Source organism: Chrysemys picta, chromosome 2, assembly GCF_011386835.1.
Source record: "Chrysemys picta bellii isolate R12L10 chromosome 2, ASM1138683v2, whole genome shotgun sequence".
NCBI classification, from domain to species: Eukaryota; Metazoa; Chordata; order Testudines; family Emydidae; genus Chrysemys; species Chrysemys picta.
In genome coordinates, this window is record NC_088792.1 from 261,865,874 (window position 1) to 261,885,980 (window position 20,107).

General features: G+C 38.2%; 1 protein-coding gene across 2 annotated transcripts in view; it reads right to left on the reverse strand.

Annotated features, from left to right (window-relative positions):
* CSMD3 (CUB and Sushi multiple domains 3) overlaps nucleotides 1–20,107 on the reverse strand; it is a 1,168,516-nt gene that overhangs the window by 342,238 nt on the left and 806,171 nt on the right. For both annotated transcript variants that reach the window (XM_005287288.4, XM_008168301.4), the window contains 2 exons: nucleotides 15,604–15,730; nucleotides 14,247–14,449 (listed from right to left, as the gene is read on the reverse strand). In XM_005287288.4, the coding sequence (XP_005287345.2) occupies nucleotides 14,247–14,449; nucleotides 15,604–15,730 (330 nt within the window). The remainder of the gene's footprint in view (nucleotides 1–14,246; nucleotides 14,450–15,603; nucleotides 15,731–20,107) is intronic.

The following is a 20,107-nucleotide window of genomic DNA, read 5'->3' on the forward strand; positions in this document are numbered from 1 at the left end:
AGTTCTAGGAGATGGGATATCTCCATTAATTTATTTATTTAATTTGGCACTGGTGTGCCCACTCCTGCAATACTATGTCCAGTTCTGGTGTCCACAATACAAGAAAGGTGTTGATAAATTGGAGAAGGTTCAGAGAAGAGCCACAAGCATAATTAAAGGCTTAGAAAACGTGCTTTATAGTGATAGACTCATGGAGCTCAATCTATTTAGCGTAACAAGGAGAAGATTAAGGGGTCACTTGATCACAATCTGTAAGTACATGGGGAACAAATATTTCATAATGGGTTCTTCAGTCTTGCAGACAAAGGTATAACAAGGTGCAAAGGTTGGAAGTTGAAGCTAGACAAATTCAGCCTGGAAATAAAGCAATAAAAGTTTAACCATGAGGATAATTAACTATTGAAACAAGTTACCAGGAGTCATGGTGGATTCTCCATCCCTGGCAATTTTTAAATCAAGATTGGATTTTATTTTTGTAGTTCAAAAGAAAATTATTTTGGGGAAGTTCTCTGGCCCATGTTCTAAGAACATAAGACTGGCCATATTGGGTCAGACCAATGGTCCATCTAGCTCAGTATTTGTCTTCTTTGTCTTCCCAGTGCCATATGCTTCAGAGGGAGTGAACAGAAGAGCGCAGTTTATTGAGTAATTCTTCCTCTATTGTCCAGTCCCAGCTTCTAGTAGTCAGACGTTTAGGGACACCCAGAGCATGAGGCTGCATCCCTGATCATCTTGGCTAATAGCCATTGATAGGTCTAAACCTATGGTCCTTGAACTTATCTAATTCTTTCTTTCTTTTTTAATCCAGTTATACTTTTGGCCTTCATAACATCCCCTGACAAGAAGTTCCAGAGGCTGACTGCATTATGTAAAGAAGTACTTCCTTAGGTCTATTTTAAACCTGTTGTATACAGGAGGAGAAACCAGATGATCACAATGATCCTTTCTGGCCTTGACATTTATGAATCTATTAATCCATGAGGCATGGTAGAAAATACATTTTCATGGAGTCATCTAAATAATCATGTACTGGTGTACATTCTGTAAATAAAGTTGATGAGTGACATCTTATTCTATGACTATGTCAATCATTTCTATCTCAGAAGGGAAATAACTTACTCACGGGGTTCAAAGGTTCCAGACGATTCAGAAGCCATGACAATTTGTTATTTGACTGTTACTTCCAGGAGATGACAGCTCCATGTATATATTTTTTTCAACCTGGCATTGTAGGTGTAATAATGGGCTCTACCACTGATAGTGTCAATTTGTAAAATGTATCAAGAATGCATGGCAACTGTACTATAATTAAAGGGCCTGATTCTCCTCTTTTATACTGGTATAAATCAGGAATAACACCACTGAATAAATACCAAAGTGTTTTGATTTTTGTGGGGGTGGGGGTTGTTTGGTTTGTTTAACTTTATGGAATGCATTTTCAGGACACAACCCTATTGCATTCAAACTCCAAGCTTCTCAAACTCCAAGCAATCTAGAACCCAGAACATGTCAGAAAGACATTTCCAAAACAAGTTTATTCTTAACCTGTCTAAACCCAATGTGTGTTTCCAAACCCTATGCACCTTATTTAAGTCTTTCCATAAGTTGGGGTACTGTATTTCAAACTCATATTGTCCTGAACCCAGGGCATTCAGGATCCAGACAGACTGCAAGATGTTTCAAAAATGCAAGCTGCCTCAAACTTGAGCTAACACCTTTACTTAAGTGTAGACTTCAAATCTCACATTTACCATCCCAAATCCAACTTTTAGGAGCAGCTCTTCTCTGAAAAGTAATGGTGCAAAATGACCACTCTACTGTCAAACTGCACCTGACATATCTGCTGAAATACTGATTAAAATACATTCTAACTACTTTTAACTACTGTAGCTTCTGTTGATCCAATACAGAGCAGTATCAACAAAATCATGAACTTAATTCTGATTGTAATGTGTGTGTGTGTGTGATTGTAGTGTGTGCATGTGTGTGCGCGTGTGCGCATGTGTGTGCGCGTGTGTTTGCTGTGTTTCCCAAGTTTTAGAGCCCATTTAAGTTTTCAGAACTGGCAGTTACATAAACTACTGTTTATTGGGGTTACAGATTCCTTGACATTGTCCTGGATCCAAACTGAGGAATTATTAATTATTAATTATTATTATTATCATTACAGATGTTCTTTGTTTCTTTTAAGAAATAAAATAAATGGATAACAGGCATGGGGTTAATTCATTATACTACATTATTTTTTATTTACAAATTTCCTACAGATGGCTGTGAACAGAATGGATTTTAAAAGGAAAAAAAATACTGCACAGCCCTTATCAAGTCTTATTGGATAATTTTCAGAGCTTTTTCTTTTCCAGTACGGCTCATAATTACATCTCTCTCTCTAAACAGAGCTATGCACTACTGAATGCTTTTTATTCCTTAACATTTTGTTCACAGCTTCAAAACAGTCCCAAATTAAATAATGGACATATGGTTTCAGATACTAGGCTCAGCCAGGCAGATCACTTCCACTACTAGGTATGGGAAACAGCATAGTATGAGTTGCCATACAGCACAAAGTGCCACCAAACACGTTTGGCACCTATTTTATTTCAACAGAGCACTTTTTCCTTTTAGAGAAATTGGTGTCTATAATGTCTTCATTTGCACTTACACCATTTTTTTCTTCCAGTTATGATTGATCACAATGTTTTCAATCACTTTATACCAGCTCTATCCCCTCTTTGGATGTATGTGACCCCTGCTTGCTTGGAGTGACACTCCGTCCCCCTCTAGTGGTGGCTATGCCAGCTAGAGATTGATAAGCCTGTTACAGCCTTGGCTAAGAGACGTGTGTTTTAGCTCTGTAAGTCAAGGCTTGTGCATTTAGCTCAAGAGGTCACAGGTTTGATACCCACTGCCATGCCCCTATGTGGGTTGGTGTGACATAGATATATATACACACACAAATCTGATAGCAAATAACCAAATTCTCTGAAAGAAAAAAAAAAAAGCTCTTTGCTCAAGGAATGTTCCCTAGGCATTGAGAATCACCCAGTAACTAATCTCCCTTATTTGGAAAAGATTACTAAAAAGGTTATAATGAGACAATGTTAAATATATATCTGAAGCCCTCAGATTTTATAGACTCATGTCATTCTGGTTTTAGAATTTGAATGGAACGATATGGCATTGAGATTGCACTGGTCTCATCAGTCAATACCATTTTCTCTAATCTATCCTACAACATTTCTCTATCTACCTACTGGGCTCCCATTACCTCAGACATACAGACCTTCCAAATATTTAGCAAGATAGCTAAATATTGTGAGGTAGGAAATTATTGTCCCCAATTTACTGATGGGGAACTGAAAGACACAAAGTCTGAGGATATGTCTCACTGCAATGAAACACCTACAGTGTCCCATGTCAGCTGACTCGGTCTCATGGGGTTCAGACTACGAGGCTGTTTAATTGTGGTGTAGACATTCAGGCTCAGGCTGGAACCAGACTCTGGGACCACATGAAGGGGGCGGGTCATAGAGCCTCGCTTCCAGCCCAAGCCTGAACTTCTACACTGCAATTTCACAGCCCCATACCATGAGCTCTGTGAGACTGAGTCAGCTGACACAGGCCAGTCGTAGGTATTTAATTGCAAGGTAGACATAGCCTGAATCACTTGACAAAGAACAGACAGGAAATATATAGTAGAATTAAGCCCACATGTCTTTGAGTCCCACAGCAGTGTTCAGACCAGTGGTGGGCAACCCACAGCCCACAGGCCACAAGTGGCCCATCAAGGTAATCTGATTTCGGGCCGTGATATTTTGCTGACGTGGACCATCCGACTGTCCACAAGCACGGCCCCTTGCAGCTCCCAGTGGCTGTGGTTTAACATTCCCAGCCAGTGGGAGCTGTTGGAACACGCCAGAAGCCTCAACTGTATAGTACATAATAGTTTATGACTATATATATATATATACATATATATATAAGCAGTTTGGAGCTAAGGTTGATCTTTAAGATGTCAGACCCCTTTGAACTCAACTAACTATTTAAAAGATGATCAGAAGACACTCTGCTTATTTTTAGCTCCCGTGCATGGTACTTTCACTCAGTATATAATAATCTGTATATAACACTTTTCATCTGCGGATCTCAAAGCATATTAAAAAGACAAATATCATCCCCATTTTACAGAAGGGAAAATTGAGGTACAGAACAGTAAAGTGATTTGCCCAAGGACAAACAGCGAGTCAGTAGCAAGACCTGAAAAAGAACCTATTGTTTCCTAACTTTCTGTAGTTCTCCATCTACTCTCCACATTTCCTCTGTATAATCCAGATAAGACTCTATTCCTACAGAAAGACTTAGAGCCTGCACCAAGTCAACTTCCAGCAACCTTAACTGAGAAGTTCACTAACATGCTGTGACTCTTCTGTAGCGGGCTGTTCTCATAACTGCAGCAGAATAGACTGTAGACTAATCAATATAACATGGGAACCAAATACAAATACAATATGCCTAAGTAAGAAGAACTCACATGTTAGTCAGGTGGTGAAAAAACTTCTTTGCAGGTGGAGGACAGAGAGCAGCATGCCCAGGCCTCATGCAGCTTTCCTCCCTAATGGGAGCTGCTCCTCAGCCACACAATCAAGATTCCCTTTATGTACAGTAGGGGCACTCAAACAACTTGTTTTATTACTTGAAGGCTACTATGGCTGGCTAGCTCCCACCACCACTTTAGACATTCAAATACTATGGTGAATGGGGTCATAAAAGTATCCATAGGCAGACCCCTGTAATGATGTTTCATTCAGCAAGTAGAAGAGGAAGTGGCACCCAGAATAGTTTAACCCATATATCTCAGAATCTATTTTTCCTGGCTATTGTAAAATGAAAAAAATAAAATACATGTTATAATCTAAATCTTCAAAATATTTTAGTTGCCAACATTTTAAAGCCACTGACTCATACCAATTTATTCCCAAGGCAACATTTAGACTGTGCACCATTTAGATCAGATGTCAACTTTAAATAATTTAATGAAACAGAAATTATTAACAAAAAAAAAGGATTAATAAGGAAGATACAAAGAACTCTATTAGAAAATACAGCATAAGAGTATTTCCATTCACTATGGTTCAGTATTTGGGTCAGAGAACAGATTTTTTTTTTCACTTTCAGTTTTGTTTTGTTTTATAGAAAACTATTAGGTTCTGGGGTGATTTCCATTAGTAGGTGAAGAAAGCCCCATTGGTTCATCACTTTATTAAAGGCCAGACTTGTTATCTCAGATGTGTTGTACACGTTTCCACATAGCTTGAAAAGAAAGAATGCTAGCAGATTTGTCAGGATTCAAGATGTGTTTTACAAAGGAGAAATTAAAATTTGACTTTAAACATTAGTTTGAGGGACAATACATTACTAATCTAGAATCAAATGCTTCCCTGATTTATGACATTTTCATGACTAAGCCAAAATTTACTCTCTGTCGTACATTTGTAAATCTAGAGTAACTCCACTGAAATCAAGAGTTTTACTTGGGCTTTACAGTGGTGTAAATGGGAGCAGTTTGTCCCAATGTGGTTGCATATAGTTTAAGTCAGGACAGAGTTTGAGCCTTAGGGTTCATTTTAATTAAAATTTAAATAAATAGTCAAAAATTGATAGCTTCTGCAAAGACAGGACCAAGGAAACCATTTTTTTTTCTTCTGTCAATTGTTAGTTGTTCTCAGATAGGAATACTATGGCTTAAAGTACCTTTGGCTACAAGCCACCAACAGGATGTTTTATGTGCAAACATTAATCCACAATATCTACCTGGATAGAGAAAACACATCCCATATACTACTAATCTAAGAGTGAAGAAGAGCTAACAATTACTGCTGCTGCTAGTACCAATCACTAACCTGTGACAGGAATTGAAAGCTTTTTATGGACACCAATGTAACTAGCTGTAGTCTTACAAATGATTGCTAGCTTGAAAGAGAGAGATGGGCAGCGAGTGATGGAAGAAATAAATCCATAGAACAGCTTCATAAGTTTAAGTCTTTCAATGGTCCAGGCGCTCTTAACAAAAGATAAACATAGTCCCAAAACTCAGGAGTCGGTACATTAATGAATATTTCTGACAGGAAATTTCTCTCAAAACTTTGAAACCTGCACATCAAACACCAAATTAAATTTAATGGACTAATTTAAAGCCTACTGAAATTGTTAGATCAGGCCCTGAAAGAATAGAGGTGAGAAAAAATGTCTCTTACAACGTAAACAGCAGGAAAAAAGTCTTATCTTTTCTGTTTAAGGGGGTGAAAGAGTAACTATACATTAAGGAGTGACACCTGTACCAACAACACTGTAAAATGTAAAGAAAACAACCCAGTAGTACAGAAAACTGTGAATCTCAGAAATCCTTTCTGAAACCCACTGAAGATTAAGGACAGCTGCACTAGAAGTCTCTGCCATTAGAGAAATACAGCACAAAATTGTAGAAATTTCATCTCAGGAAACCTTCCCAAATGGAACTGTGTGGGAATATGGGGTTGTCCAAGCAAAGTGGAGAAGCAGAAAATCTGGGGGACAGATACGGTCATAAATCAGTGACCAAAGAGGGGTACAGTGCTAAGCCTGGGACTCTATTAAAGGTTGTCTACTATTTACAAAATCGTTTGAAAAACATGTATTGTTAGGAGATTACAATAGCTTATATTTAGCTCTTCAATCTCTCTCTTAAAAGTCAGATATGGGTTGTAATAAAACATATTTCAGATATTTTCATATATGTATACAATATGTATTTTAACTTGATTTTGGGGGGGGAGGGGAGTTAAAATACAGCTGGTATTGTCAGGTTAACTGTTACATGGATATGGGTACAATGTCTTGTTTCAATATATTTTAAACATTAATTATAAACAACTCAAACAATATCATACAAAGAAAAAGTACAACATGGTAATTGTAATTGTGCCATTTTAGACTCACAATCAACTGAAGTTAGTTGATTCATCTTTAGTTGTTTGGTTATTTAATTTGTGTATTTGAGGTTTGGGGGGGAAGAGGGGAAATTATATATATATATAATAAATAAAGACTAAATAAATACTAAAATATATATAGTATAATTATAGTGTCTGATCCAAAGCCCACTGAAGTTTACTAGAGTCTTTCCATAGACTTCAGTGGACTTTGGATCAGCCCAATAATGAAACAATATATTACAGACAGATTGAAATTATGCTCTGGAAGTCAGGAAAGCAAACTTTGTTTAAAGAAATCTTAGAAAGGCTATCTTCCAACTCCTTGAATGATGCCTTCACTTCAAAAACCATATCTCTCTCTACTATAAATTACTTTTTAGTTGCAATGCAGGCAATGTCAACTGAAGAAAAGCTTTTTGATTAATGTTAATTCATCTGTCTGGACCTGGATTGTACAGTTCATGTCTGAGGCAAAACAGACATTTATTCCTTTCTCTTTTTATTTCATTTGTTTGCAGGACCCGATTTATGCTTCATGCATATTCTTATGGCCTGCAGGAAGTATTCCTAATTTTTATTTGGGATATTCAAGATCAGAATGAGGCCCAGGGTAACCTGTCTCAGCCAGATGACAAGGAAAATGTGATATTGATGATCCCTTCATGTTTGTGTGCTACATTTGAACACATCATTGTAAAACTATTCTCAGTAAATAGTGTCATCCTCAGATTCATGGCGTGGAACCTTTGGCATCAGGTTTTTAATTACATCATAGATTGTGACCCTCTCTCTTAGATGGGATGTCCAAAGTTCTAACGTTGCAGTACCACTGTTGACTTTTCAAACACACTCGTTTTCTTGAAGTGCCTGCACACACACAGTTTTCAGTCCACTCTGTTTTTATTACACTTTTTCCCACTATTTGTTATTTACATTTCAGTGGACACTCCTTGCAGTTTCATTCCCTCAGTTTTATTTCACACGGTCTCAAAGGAGTCCATGGAAGTTTGAAATGTATTTAGTTTAAAATTAAGTGATTCCAGAAGTTCTGTTATTGAAGTTGCCCATAAGGTGTTGGAAAATGAAGAGGCCACCCTGGGCCTAAAGGAGGATGCCATACCTATGACTTGCACTCCCCGTATATGAGGTGCAAAGTCTTGTGCACGTAAGGCATTGGAAAACGCAGAGGCCACCCTAGCCTTAAAAGAAGACTTCAGACCTATGGCAAAGTCATGTCCATCACCCTTAAAATTAAAACATGGTTTAGGCATTTTTTGTTCTTTGTTTACATTCGATTTTTAAAATGCACAGAGATTGTGAGTTTCAAAGGCTCGAACTTATTTTTCCCCTCTCTAGTTGAGGAGTCCAGATACTGACTGGAAGAAAGATGATTTAATAAGGATACCAACATCAACCTGAGAAGCAATTTAGCACTGTGGGAATGTGGTTGCTAAAGTATGTATCATATATGAAGCAGTAATGCAGAACACTCTCTAACGGAACGTGTAAAACAAAAACCCCACTCCAAAATGTTGTAAAAAATGTGCCTGGAACCTAGAAATCAGGACAGGAGGCATTTATTATTCTCTAGCGTCCTCACAAGAAATGCTACCATGCCAGAACATCTCATCTCCCTTGTCTTCTTTTCCACCTCACTGCAATTGCCTCTGGTCTGGCCTGTGCTTCTATTGTCCTCAGATACCATGGCAAATGGAACAATACAAAAACAGGCTGACTTCCCATTCTTTCCCCCTTCCCAGCAATGCAACATAATACTAATCTAGAACTGCTACAATAATAGTGATTGTGTGTAAATGTATTTTTTTTATATATATTACCTTAAGTAATTAACAAAAATACAACTATTAATTATTTTGTGGAATACTTCTAAAGCATGTCACAGACATTTACACACAATCACTATTTTTGTAGCAGTTCTAGATTAGTATTATGCTGCATTGCTGAGAAGGGGGAAAGAATGGGAGATCAGCCTGTTTTTGTATTGTTCCATATTTTATATATATATATACACACCTCTACTTCGCTATAACGCTGTCCTCGGGAGCCAAAAACTCTTACTGTGTTATAGGTGAAACCGCGTTATATTGAACTTGATTTGATCCACTGGAGTGCGCAGCCACGCCCCCCCCCCCCCCCGGAGCACTGCTTTATATCCAAATTCATGTTATATCGGGTAGAATTATATCGAGGTAGCAGTGTGTGTGTGTGTATATATATATATATATATGTGTGTGTGTGTGTTAGATTCATCATTTTAATGTCATGATATGTTCTTTTTAGGATAACTTTATCAATATTAAGTTTATCCTTGATTTGGATTGGAATAGACAGAACAGTAACAGATAAAGTGTTTGCCCAGGCCCCTGCAGAGACAACTGAATATGTCAAAGCCACATTTACTTGGGTTTTATGAGCGTTATTAAAACTATTTGGAGGAGAATTATTTGAGGAAACTTAGGAGATGTTATTACATAAAATAAACAGAATGGGAGCAGAGGAAGCAACATTTTCTCTAAGAAAAGGAAAGAATTTTTAAGAATAAAATATACATATCTGAGTAAATCTTTCAGTCGTCAAGAGTCTTGAATTCTCTGTTCACACTTTCCTTAGATAATTAATATTAGTTTGAGGTTAAATAGCGCAACAAAGCATGCAAATGATGTTTGATCTTTTCTGCAGTACATCCATCTGCTTGAAACAAGGCATGTCTAGCCTCAAACCATGAAAAGTAGTACAAGTTACTGCGTCAGGATTTCCTGTCCTATAGTAATGACCATTTGGACTTGATTATTTACATTATTATAAAAATAGCCTGGCCCTCAAAAGATTAAACTCACAGAGACCTAGATGTTTTTTCCCATTTAAGACAAATGTAAAATCCTCAGTTTTCAATGGGAGCAGTACGGGTACAGAGTGGGTACCAGTTACAGACTGTTGGTCTGATCCTGCTCCCATTGAAGACAATGGGCCATTTACCCACTTTACAACTCAAATAACCTATGTTAAATGAGCACTATTATGATTGCGAAGTCAAGTACCCAAAAGTTAGAAAATGCCAGAATTAAGGTTGCCTGTGCAAATTTATCCTGGCTTCCTTGTCCATATGCATTATGATTCAGTCTCTAATTACATCATCATCAAGCTCTTTTTTCCTCACATACCCATGCGTCATTCAGTGATCAGACTGAATGGTGCTCATTTAATGAGCAGCTATTCAATATTTTGTTTTCTCCTTATTGTTCAAAGTGTGGCCGCAAGCTTTTTTTTTTTTACCGCAGGCTCTTCAAACTCTGCACTGAAGATAGATTATTCATTTTGTCATGGGCTTTTCCATGGCACTCATCACTATAGTATTCAAATGCTTCACAAACATTAATTAATTTAGCTTCTCAAAACCCATGTGAAGTTAGGGGTGGTATTATCCCCATTTTACGGATGGGGAGATGAGACACAGAGAGATTAAGGTCAAAAGCAACCACTACTTTTGGGGGCCCAATCTGAGACACTTAGAATTGTATTGCTTCAGAGCACTTAGCATTATATAGCACTTTATATACTCAAGCTCAGCTCCCATTGACTTCAGCTGCAGATGTGAGTGCTCAGCAATTCTGCAAATCAAGCCCAGGGTTTCAAGTTGAGCACCCAGAAAATAAGGAACACCCACGTAATGACCACCTCCAAAAGTCTGGTTTAAGTGACTGGCTTAGCATCACACAGCAATTCTGTGGTAGAGACAGGGATAGAATCCAGTTTTCCAGGGCAGCATTCAACTCCCTAGCCCTTCTTCTCTTCCTGAAATCACCTGCTTCATTCACTACACATCTTCCATCTGCTACAAGAAATGAGGTAGAGGTCCTACAGACAACAGCCTCCTCTATTACATAATCTTCATTCATCCCCCAAAATGGGCTTATCATCTGAAGTGAATAATGTAAGGATCCCATGGGAAAAAATGATTATGTGATTGTGTAATTAAAGACAAACATAATGTTTACGTACAAAGGGGCTGAATTAAGGTAGCTCACAGTCTGCCATCCTCAACCCCCTCCCTTGTTGCCCAGCCAGTCTCAATTCTCCACCCCCCATGACAGCTCCTTGTCAAATCTATCTCTCCTCCCTCTCACCCCTGCTCCCTCACTGGTGCCTAGTCCCAGTCTCCCCTGCCCCCAGCCCCTCATCTGATTTTAGTGCCCCCCAGTCAACTGGGTCCCTGTCTCCCAATGTCAATTCCCTCACTGGATTCCCAGCCCCAGTCCCCTTGACTAACCAGTTCCAGTCTGCACTATCCCTCCCTCACTAATTCCAGACTTCTCCCTCAAAAGGGAGAGGGATAGTTCAGTGGTTTGAGCATTGGCCTGCTTAAACCCAAGGTTGTAAGTTCAATCCTTGAGGGGGCCATTCAGGGATCTGGGCAAAAATCTGTCAGGGACAGTACTTGGTCCTGCTGTGAAAGCAGGGGACTGGACTCAATGACCTTGCAAGGTCCCTTCCAGTTCTATGAGGTAGGTATATCTCCATATTAAAAAAAAATCCTAGTCCCAGTTTCTTTACCCTCCAGTCCACCTCACCAGATTCTTTGTCCTAATCTACTCCTTTCCCCCTGCCCCGGTCCAGCTTTTGGCTTCTCTACATTGGACACAGATTGCTTCCTCCTCCATTCTACTTGGGTGCCAGTAGGAAGCCATTGAAAACACTGGAGAGACTCCCTGCTTTCAGTTCCAGTGCCCAGCCCCCACTATGGCCCAGAGGAACTTGGAGCAGCCATTAGAGGAAAAGTCTGTCTTCATCCCTATAGCCCTTGGCTGGAGCATGCTCAGCTGCTTTGAATAAATGGGCATGCACAGTCTGGTCAGTGCTAGTAGCTGTTAGAGGTTTGAGCATGCACAGTGAGCACAGAATCTTTGAGGACTTTAGCTGCTAATATCTAAGAAGTCTCTATTGAACTGCAATTTTTCAAAGGCTTATAACTTGGATACGTTTCAGCAGATTTTCACAAGGATAGAAAAAGACATATGCCTGACACAAGGGCAACTCCCTGCCAAATTTCAAGACCCTGCTCCAAAGCCTGGGAACACCAGAGCATATCAAAGAAAAACCTAAAGATTTTATTTTTAACATGGACAAAATAATTTATTTTCCCCTAGCCTAGTTCTTGAAAATGGCTGAACAGTTTTGGCTGAGAGAGAGAGAGAGAGAGCGATTAAAAAGTTCACCCTAATGCAGACACTTCCATGTAAAATTTCAGCCAAAACAGTTCAAGTTTGGCAAAATGTTAAGCAACCAAAAACAAGGTATTATAATGAGAAGCGCAAGATAACATTAATATCAGATGGTGCTACCAGCTCTGCATATAGTAAAGTAGATACAAGAATGATAACTATTGTTTAATCTCTCTGTATACTATATATATAATACAGTATACCTCCTTCTATATGCATCTCCTTTTCTTTCAAGACCACTGTGGCATTACACCCTTTTTATTATTAACTATTTTCTAAATCTCTCTATTCATATCTATTGCACAATCTATAAATGGAATCAAATTCTATTCTAATTCATTGTAGGCAATAATTTTGCTCTGGCTATCTCATCAGTTGCATCCATTGGAGTCATTAAGTTATGCACATGCAGTTTTGTAGCTATGTCACGGAATACAGAGTTGTACACAACTGATGGTGAAAGTGTGAGCATCCCATGCTAATAATAAGCACTTAATTTAACTAAAAAAAAACAACACTCAGTATCATGCAACAGAGAGTCCTGTGGCACCTTTAAGACTAACAGATGTATTGGAGCATAAGCTTTCATGGGTGACGTGAAGTTCCACTCTGATAGAGCATAGGAGGCTTGTCAGAGGGGAGATCCTCTCTGCAGTACTTTGCCCCTGCCTCTCTCCCAGCTCAAGCACATTTATCCCATCTTTCTCCACACACAGGCACAATTCCCCCATTGTCTGTGCTCAGCATCATGCTCCCTCTCTCTAGCCATATGCTCCTCTATTGACTAGCTAAATGACCAAGCACACCATTCTCCCACCATGTCCCTCCAGAACATATTACCCCAAACACCAACTAAGAAAGCGTGATTAAGGATTGAAAAGGTAGGCTGCCTACGGGTATGTATAGGAGCATGGTGGAGTAGGGCTGTGTGAGATAAACAGTGGGGACAATATTTTGAGGGCTGTGGGAGAACCAGGTTCATTTATGTGGGGGAGAGGGATAATCAGGATTTTGTGTGGGGAGCCACATGGCTGTAGAAAGAGCATGAGACTTCCCACCACAGAAGCCTCTACCATGGCTGTAGAAAGAGCAGGGACAGGGACTTCCCACCACAGATTCACACATCATATTCACCTCGCCCCCGAGCTACTCATCTCCAAGGTATTTGTGTGTATGTACGTGCAGATACATATGTATGAATATTCTTACAACAAAGTGAGTGGGATTATTATCAAATATACATATATGTTAAGCATAGTTAAGCATAGTTAAGGAGTGTCAACACTGCTGAAGAAAATGATACTACTGGATCCAGTCCTTCAATGCTTATCAGAAAATACTCTTAGACTTTCTTTGAAGTCTGGTAGTTTTGCCTTAGTAAGTAGATCAGGTCTCATAACTAATGGTTTGTCACAGTAAAAGATTTGGAAAATGATTGCTTGGAAAAATTAGTAAAAAAATGTAAGTTACATTATTTCTTTGGTTTAACCATTAAAAAATAGTAACATTGGAGTAAGTTTAAAACCACAATCACACTGCCTGATTGTTAAACCCAGTAGATGAAGCAGTGCAAGAAGGCAAGCAGGAGAGCTCCATTGCTCTTTCTTCAGCACCTCAGCCAACCCAAAGGCATCAGGATCTCTGCACAGATCTTTCTGAAAGCAGTTATGCTAGCTCCAATTCCTTCTTCCATAGATCAGAGAAGGGTGGAATCTGTGACACAGCCACCTCCATCTCCTTTGTGACAAGCCACTGGCCCTAATTATGAACATTCTTACTGTCTCTCAGCTGCCGTTGAAGCCATGCCAACATAGCAAAAGTCATGGATATTTTTTTTAAAACCATGGAAACAACAATTTCTGACACAAACATGACAAAAATACAGCTTTATAATACTTACTACAATTTGGAGGCTTATTCTGCTTCTATTGAAGTCGATGAAAATTATGTCATTAACTTCAATGAGAGGAAGAACACGACCACAACTGGCTCAAGGAGCACAACATAAGATTCTATTTAAAAAATATTAACTTACTTGAAAATTGGATGGCAAACCCAGATTTGCTTATATAAAAGTCTGTGTCGAATTGGATAGTCACTATGTTCAGTGTGCTGTGAATGCCTTCTGGAATAAGAGATCCACTAATTTCCTTGAGTAGCATCTCATTTTCTGGTGGCCCATCCCAAACTCGTAATATATCATGTGATGCTTCGGTATCGAAAGCAAGAAACTGGAGGCTGTAAAGCACCATGATAGTTCTGTCAGCTTGTTTGTTTCCCCTGCCCCCAGAAACATCTCTAATTATTATATTAAAATCAATATAGCAAGTAAATCTGAATTTACACAAATATTTCTCCATATTGCTTTTGATACTATGAACCATAAAAGTAAAGAGGTGAATATACATTAAACATACAAAGTATTTTGATAATAGTTTGAATTTTTCTTTGTATCTAACTATATTTGAGTTTGCATACAATACTGGTTGGGCTATTCAAATACAGGTTGAACCTCTCTAGTCTGGCACCCTCGGGACCTGACCGGTGCAGAACCAGAGAATTTGCCGAACCACGGAAGATCAATATTTTAGCGAGCAGGTCTCTTTTTATTTTTATCTTGCCAAGGAGAATAAACAGAACAATGCTTGTAATGCTGCCTAGCCAAGGCTTACTGGCTCTCTTCATAACAAAGTGTTAGTGTTGTTAGACAATTTTACTGTTTTGGGACAAGGAAATAAGCAGATAAAGCATAAAAAAACATAAAATAAAATCATGCCTGACCACAGATGTTGCCGAACCAGAGAGTGCTGAACTAGAGAGGTTCAACCTGTAATCCAAATTATTATGTTTTTTTTAAAGAGCATTTCAGGTATTATTTTCTTAGTCATATTAAAATAACATCATGTTATATATATCAAAATCTGATCAACACAAATTAAAATGTACCCATATAATTCTTTTGGAAATACATATGTTGTTTCAGTCAAGCATCTAATGATAAATTGTGATCAGATGCTTGACTTGAAATTAATTACTAAGATGCCTCCTATTCCCTCCGATGTTTCTCTTTTTTCACTTTGTCTTATGCTGGCTGGGTCCAATGGCTTTAGAGCCATATACTCTGTGTATGTGTGTGTGTAGGTACATGTGTTTGTGTGTTTTAACAGCTACTGGTTCTAAAACTAATCATACTATTTTAACTAATGAAATAATTTTACTACCTAACCCTACAAACCCTCACTCACAAGAGTAATGACAATCAGATTTGAGATGGGCTTAAACCAAAATCGTGGATCAGACTTTTGTTAGACATATAGGCTTGGATCCACATTTTGAGGATTGAACCCTTCTCTATCTCAAACATAAGCCCATATTTGCTTCAATTACAGTACCTGACAATATTTCCTGGATCTACTTCAATCATCCACATACAACGCAGATTATTGTCATAGGGAAAAGGATAGCCAGGAGATAAGATTCTTCCTGATGATTCTCCTTTAAAACGGCCTCCACATTCAGCTAACGAAAACACAATTTGAATTACATATCATTTTTATCACATTAAACATGATTCTCCCAAACTATATTTATATACTGCTGACCATAAGCATGTTATAATTTCATAAAGTGTTGAATCCTAACACAAGACTGAAGGAGGACTTAAAATGCTTTGGAAAGATAAGGTACTGGTGTATTTTTACCAGGACCGGCTCCAGCGTTTTGGCCGCCCCAAGCAGCCAAAAAAAAAAAAAAAAGCTGCGATCGCGATCTGCGGCGGCAATTCGGTGGGAGGTCCTTTGCTCCCAGCGGGACTGAGGGACCGTCCGCCGAATTGCCGCCGAATACCTGGACGTGCCGCCCCTCTCCGGAGCAGCTGCCCCAAGCACCTGCTTGCCAGGCTGGTGCCTGGAGCCGGCCCTGATTTTTACTCACATGTTTATGTATTTTGCTATAATTCCTATGCTTTTCTGATAATTCTGAAGGCAATACAGTCATTATGGAACATACCATGCCATTTATTTTTAGTAAGAAAAACTCCCCAATGAAAACAATGCAGAACTTAGCTTAACAACTGAAAGCATGACAGAGCCATAAAGCATTAGGAGTAAAATAAATAACAGACATGTAAGAAAGAAAGAAAATGCAAAGTAAGAGAGGCAGAAAAAAAACTAAATAAAGCCAGAATATGCAGGCTGAAATTAAAAGTTTGGGCTTGAAAAGCAAAGTTGTAAAACTTTTTACCAAAGATGTATAATCATAGCAAAGCTACATTATTTCTTAAATGACAACAGACGGTAAGTTACTCCCTGTTAGCTGGCCTCAGCCAATCATTAATCAAACCTGAATAATTCATAATCTTTCTAGCCCACCTCTGAGAAAACCTAATTTTTACAAAGACCCCCTCAGGCCTTTTAAATCTCCTTATTTTGCTTTCCTTCCTTTTAAATCACTCTAATGCTTTCTCTCTTGGCCACACCAAAGCCAAAATAATGCTTTGATTAGATCTCTTGGTGTAGTTAAAATGCAGTTCAATTTTGATTTAACATCACCTAAAATATTTAGTTGGGAGATTTATTACCTTATGATCTATGAGCTCTGTGACAAAATTTAATTGAAACAGCACTCTTGATTGATTTCCCGACATAGTAGAAGCAAATTTTCAGAGACAGGTAGTCCCTTCAAGCTTCTCATATATTTTTAGGTATTTTCCAACCTGATAACCCCTACAAGGTCTTTTGAGAAATATTCCTTCGTGACTGTTCAAGGCAAAGAATGGGATTGATTGTTACTCTCACTGTAGACTTGGGGCATAAAATGAGTGCACTGTGAGAATAATATTATTTGTTGGCAGAAGAAAATAAAATAAAAATTATATTTGTTCCAAGAAACAATATTAGAAATTCTGTTCCAGATTTGAGGATAATGACAATGGAATGATTTTCCTCCCCTCACCATAAGGAATAGAGTATGACATAAACTGTTCATTACAGTGGCAAACATACATTTGGTTCATTTCTGGTTATTACGGCTGCATGAAATTGGTAAAAATACTTCCATACATTTTCCAACATTTTGTTTGCATCAATGTCATGAAGACTTTTTTTTTGCATTGAAATGTGAACATTTAAATTATTAATCTGATTCTGACTATAATGTCAAATTTAAAAACTTCTATCTTTTAGACTTTTTACTGTGATACTTTTAATTTAGTGTTATTATTAATTATTATTATTAGAGTTCTAAATTTCAAAACCTGACAATAATTATTAGAGATGAGCCATGATCTCAAACTTCAAGTCAGTATCAAGACTTTCTCTAAATTCAAGAATGTTTGAATCTAGGGGCTTGGTATGGCATATTATCAAGAAAAAGCAGGACACAGCCACAAAGTCCTGATTCAGAGCTCAACTAACTCACAATTTGAAGGTGACTGGATCTGTTGTTTTGATTCAGACCCATCTCTACTTTAGAATTTGTTCACTTCGTCATTAGTGCTGGACACAACTGAACACAATACTTTTAGTGATCTTCCTTTTCTATGTAGCTTAGCTGCTATATTGCTTGGCTGGGTTTCATCATCTTTTTTAACCAATTTCTTCAGTTTGTACTATTATTAAGACATCATTAAGCTCTGACAGTACACTTGACAACATACAAAGACCAGAAGACATGGAGCTACGTGGAAGACATAGGATATATAATGTATTATTTAGATTTATTCTATAGATCTACATTTTGGTCTTTATTTTATTTAACATGAATAAGCAAACTATATTAAGGAACGTGGAATCAAATGGCATCATTTTTAGTCGCTGTCAACACCTACTTTTCTTTTCTTCTTCTTACACCTTGACTATATACAAATCTCGCACTGGTTTCACTAAAGTTATGTTAAGAATCTATTTAGCCAAACCAGTACAAAATCCTGGACACACTTAATTAGATTTATAACTGGCGTATAGCAATTTAACAAACTCTTGTCTGGATACATTTAATTTGGTTTACAACTGAAATATATCTTCAAAAATAAACTGAATTGTGGATCATCATAGAGGACAAAAGACTTTGTTGATTGCTCTCCTCCACCCCATGAAGACAAGATATTTAAGTGAATTCCTCCCATCAGATGAGCTGGCAGCTCAGAGAAGGAGGAAAGGAATAAAGATCCCTAACAAGGAGAAACTGCATCTCTACACTGCTGAACTCGAGGGCAAGGTTTTATAGGCATAAGCAAGAGATCCCCAGTGTTTAGCCTGGGTTAGCTGTAAGGGATATATCCAGCTTGCTTATTATAGAAGCTTCTATTACCTTTTGAAACTTAAGACTAACTTATTTATGTGTGTGTGTTTACAAGCTTTAATCCTGTAAATAACTCTATTTCCTTTTCATAGTTAATAAATCTTTAGATAGTTTATTATAGGACGGGCTACAAACTTTTTCTTTGGTATGAGATTTAAGGTGCAATTGACCTGGGGTAAGTGACTGGTCGTTTGGGACTGAAAGTAACTTGAATATTGTTGCAGTTTTTGGTGTAAGAGACTATCTATCAAAAAGACAACTTTGACTAGATGACAAAATAGATCGGAGTACCCAAAGGGACTGTCTGTGACTCGATGGGTGGGCTGTTATAAGTGTCTGAGGAGTTCACACTGAATAAATGGCAGGTGGAACCTAAGTATAATTTAGGGTTTGTGCCCTGCTCCTTAATAGTCTGTCCTGAGGTTCATATTCACTACCTTGAGACAGCTTGGCAGCCTTCATGACTCCAAGTTGGTAGATTTGCTGGCCCAGGAAGGACTTCTTATCCAAAAGGAGGGAGGGATAACTCAGTGTTTTGAACATTGGCCTGCTAAACCCAGGGCTGTGAGTTCAATCCTTGAGGGGGCCATTTAGGGAACTGGGGTAAAAATCTGTCTGGGGATTGGTCCTGCTTTGAGCAGGGGGTTGGACTAGATGACCTCCTGAGGTCCCTTCCAACCCTGAGATTCTATGATAATCACTAGTTCTAAGGACCAACAAAATCTTGGGATATTTTTGTTATGATGACCAATTATTAATTTGAAAGATATGTTTAATTCATTTGATTAGTATGCTTATTCTTGGCTAGACAGGATCTTAGAATGAATGGCTATGCAAAGGCATAAAAAGAATAAGACACCTATGAGTTTTTCACAGAAATTAAGTCTGAGCATAAAGGGGCATGTGCAAACTTTTTGCCTGTTACCCCCAACCCCCTCTTGAAAGAATGTGGGCAAAGAGGAACATAGATGGAGCCTTGGCTTCCATCCAACCAATGACAAATTATTATCCCTTCCTCTCTCTCCCCGATTCCAAAATCATAGAATCATAGAATATCAGGGTTGGAAGTGACCTCAGGAGGTCATCTAATCCAACCCCCTGCTCAAAGCAGGACCAATCCGCAACAAAATCAAATAAGGAGGCATGCCTCTTCTTCCTTGCACTATTTGTGAGGCAACACACTATGTGTCACCCTTTATATAGGGCTGTAGCAAAACCACACTCTAACCACCCTCCTCCTGTTGTGTACTACAGTATTCTTAATATTTGACATTTGCACTCTATTATGTAAAAATATTTACATGTGAAAAGTGCTTTATAACTAATCATATTCATGGAATATACTGACTGGTTTTACAAATAGTTCAGCAAGACTGTAGATACCTTTTCTAAGTTATCTGTAAGTGTTAAAAACTACAAGGAACTCATTTCACTACAATTTCCATGATGCACTCCTTATAAATATTTACTTTCCTGATTGTCTAGCTACATCTTTCAGATGCCAAGAAGTGATATATTTAGCAGGTTTGGACAGGTTTGCCAGATCATACACATACAAAATTAACAAGCTTCTAGAAAACATAAAAGCATAAGGAT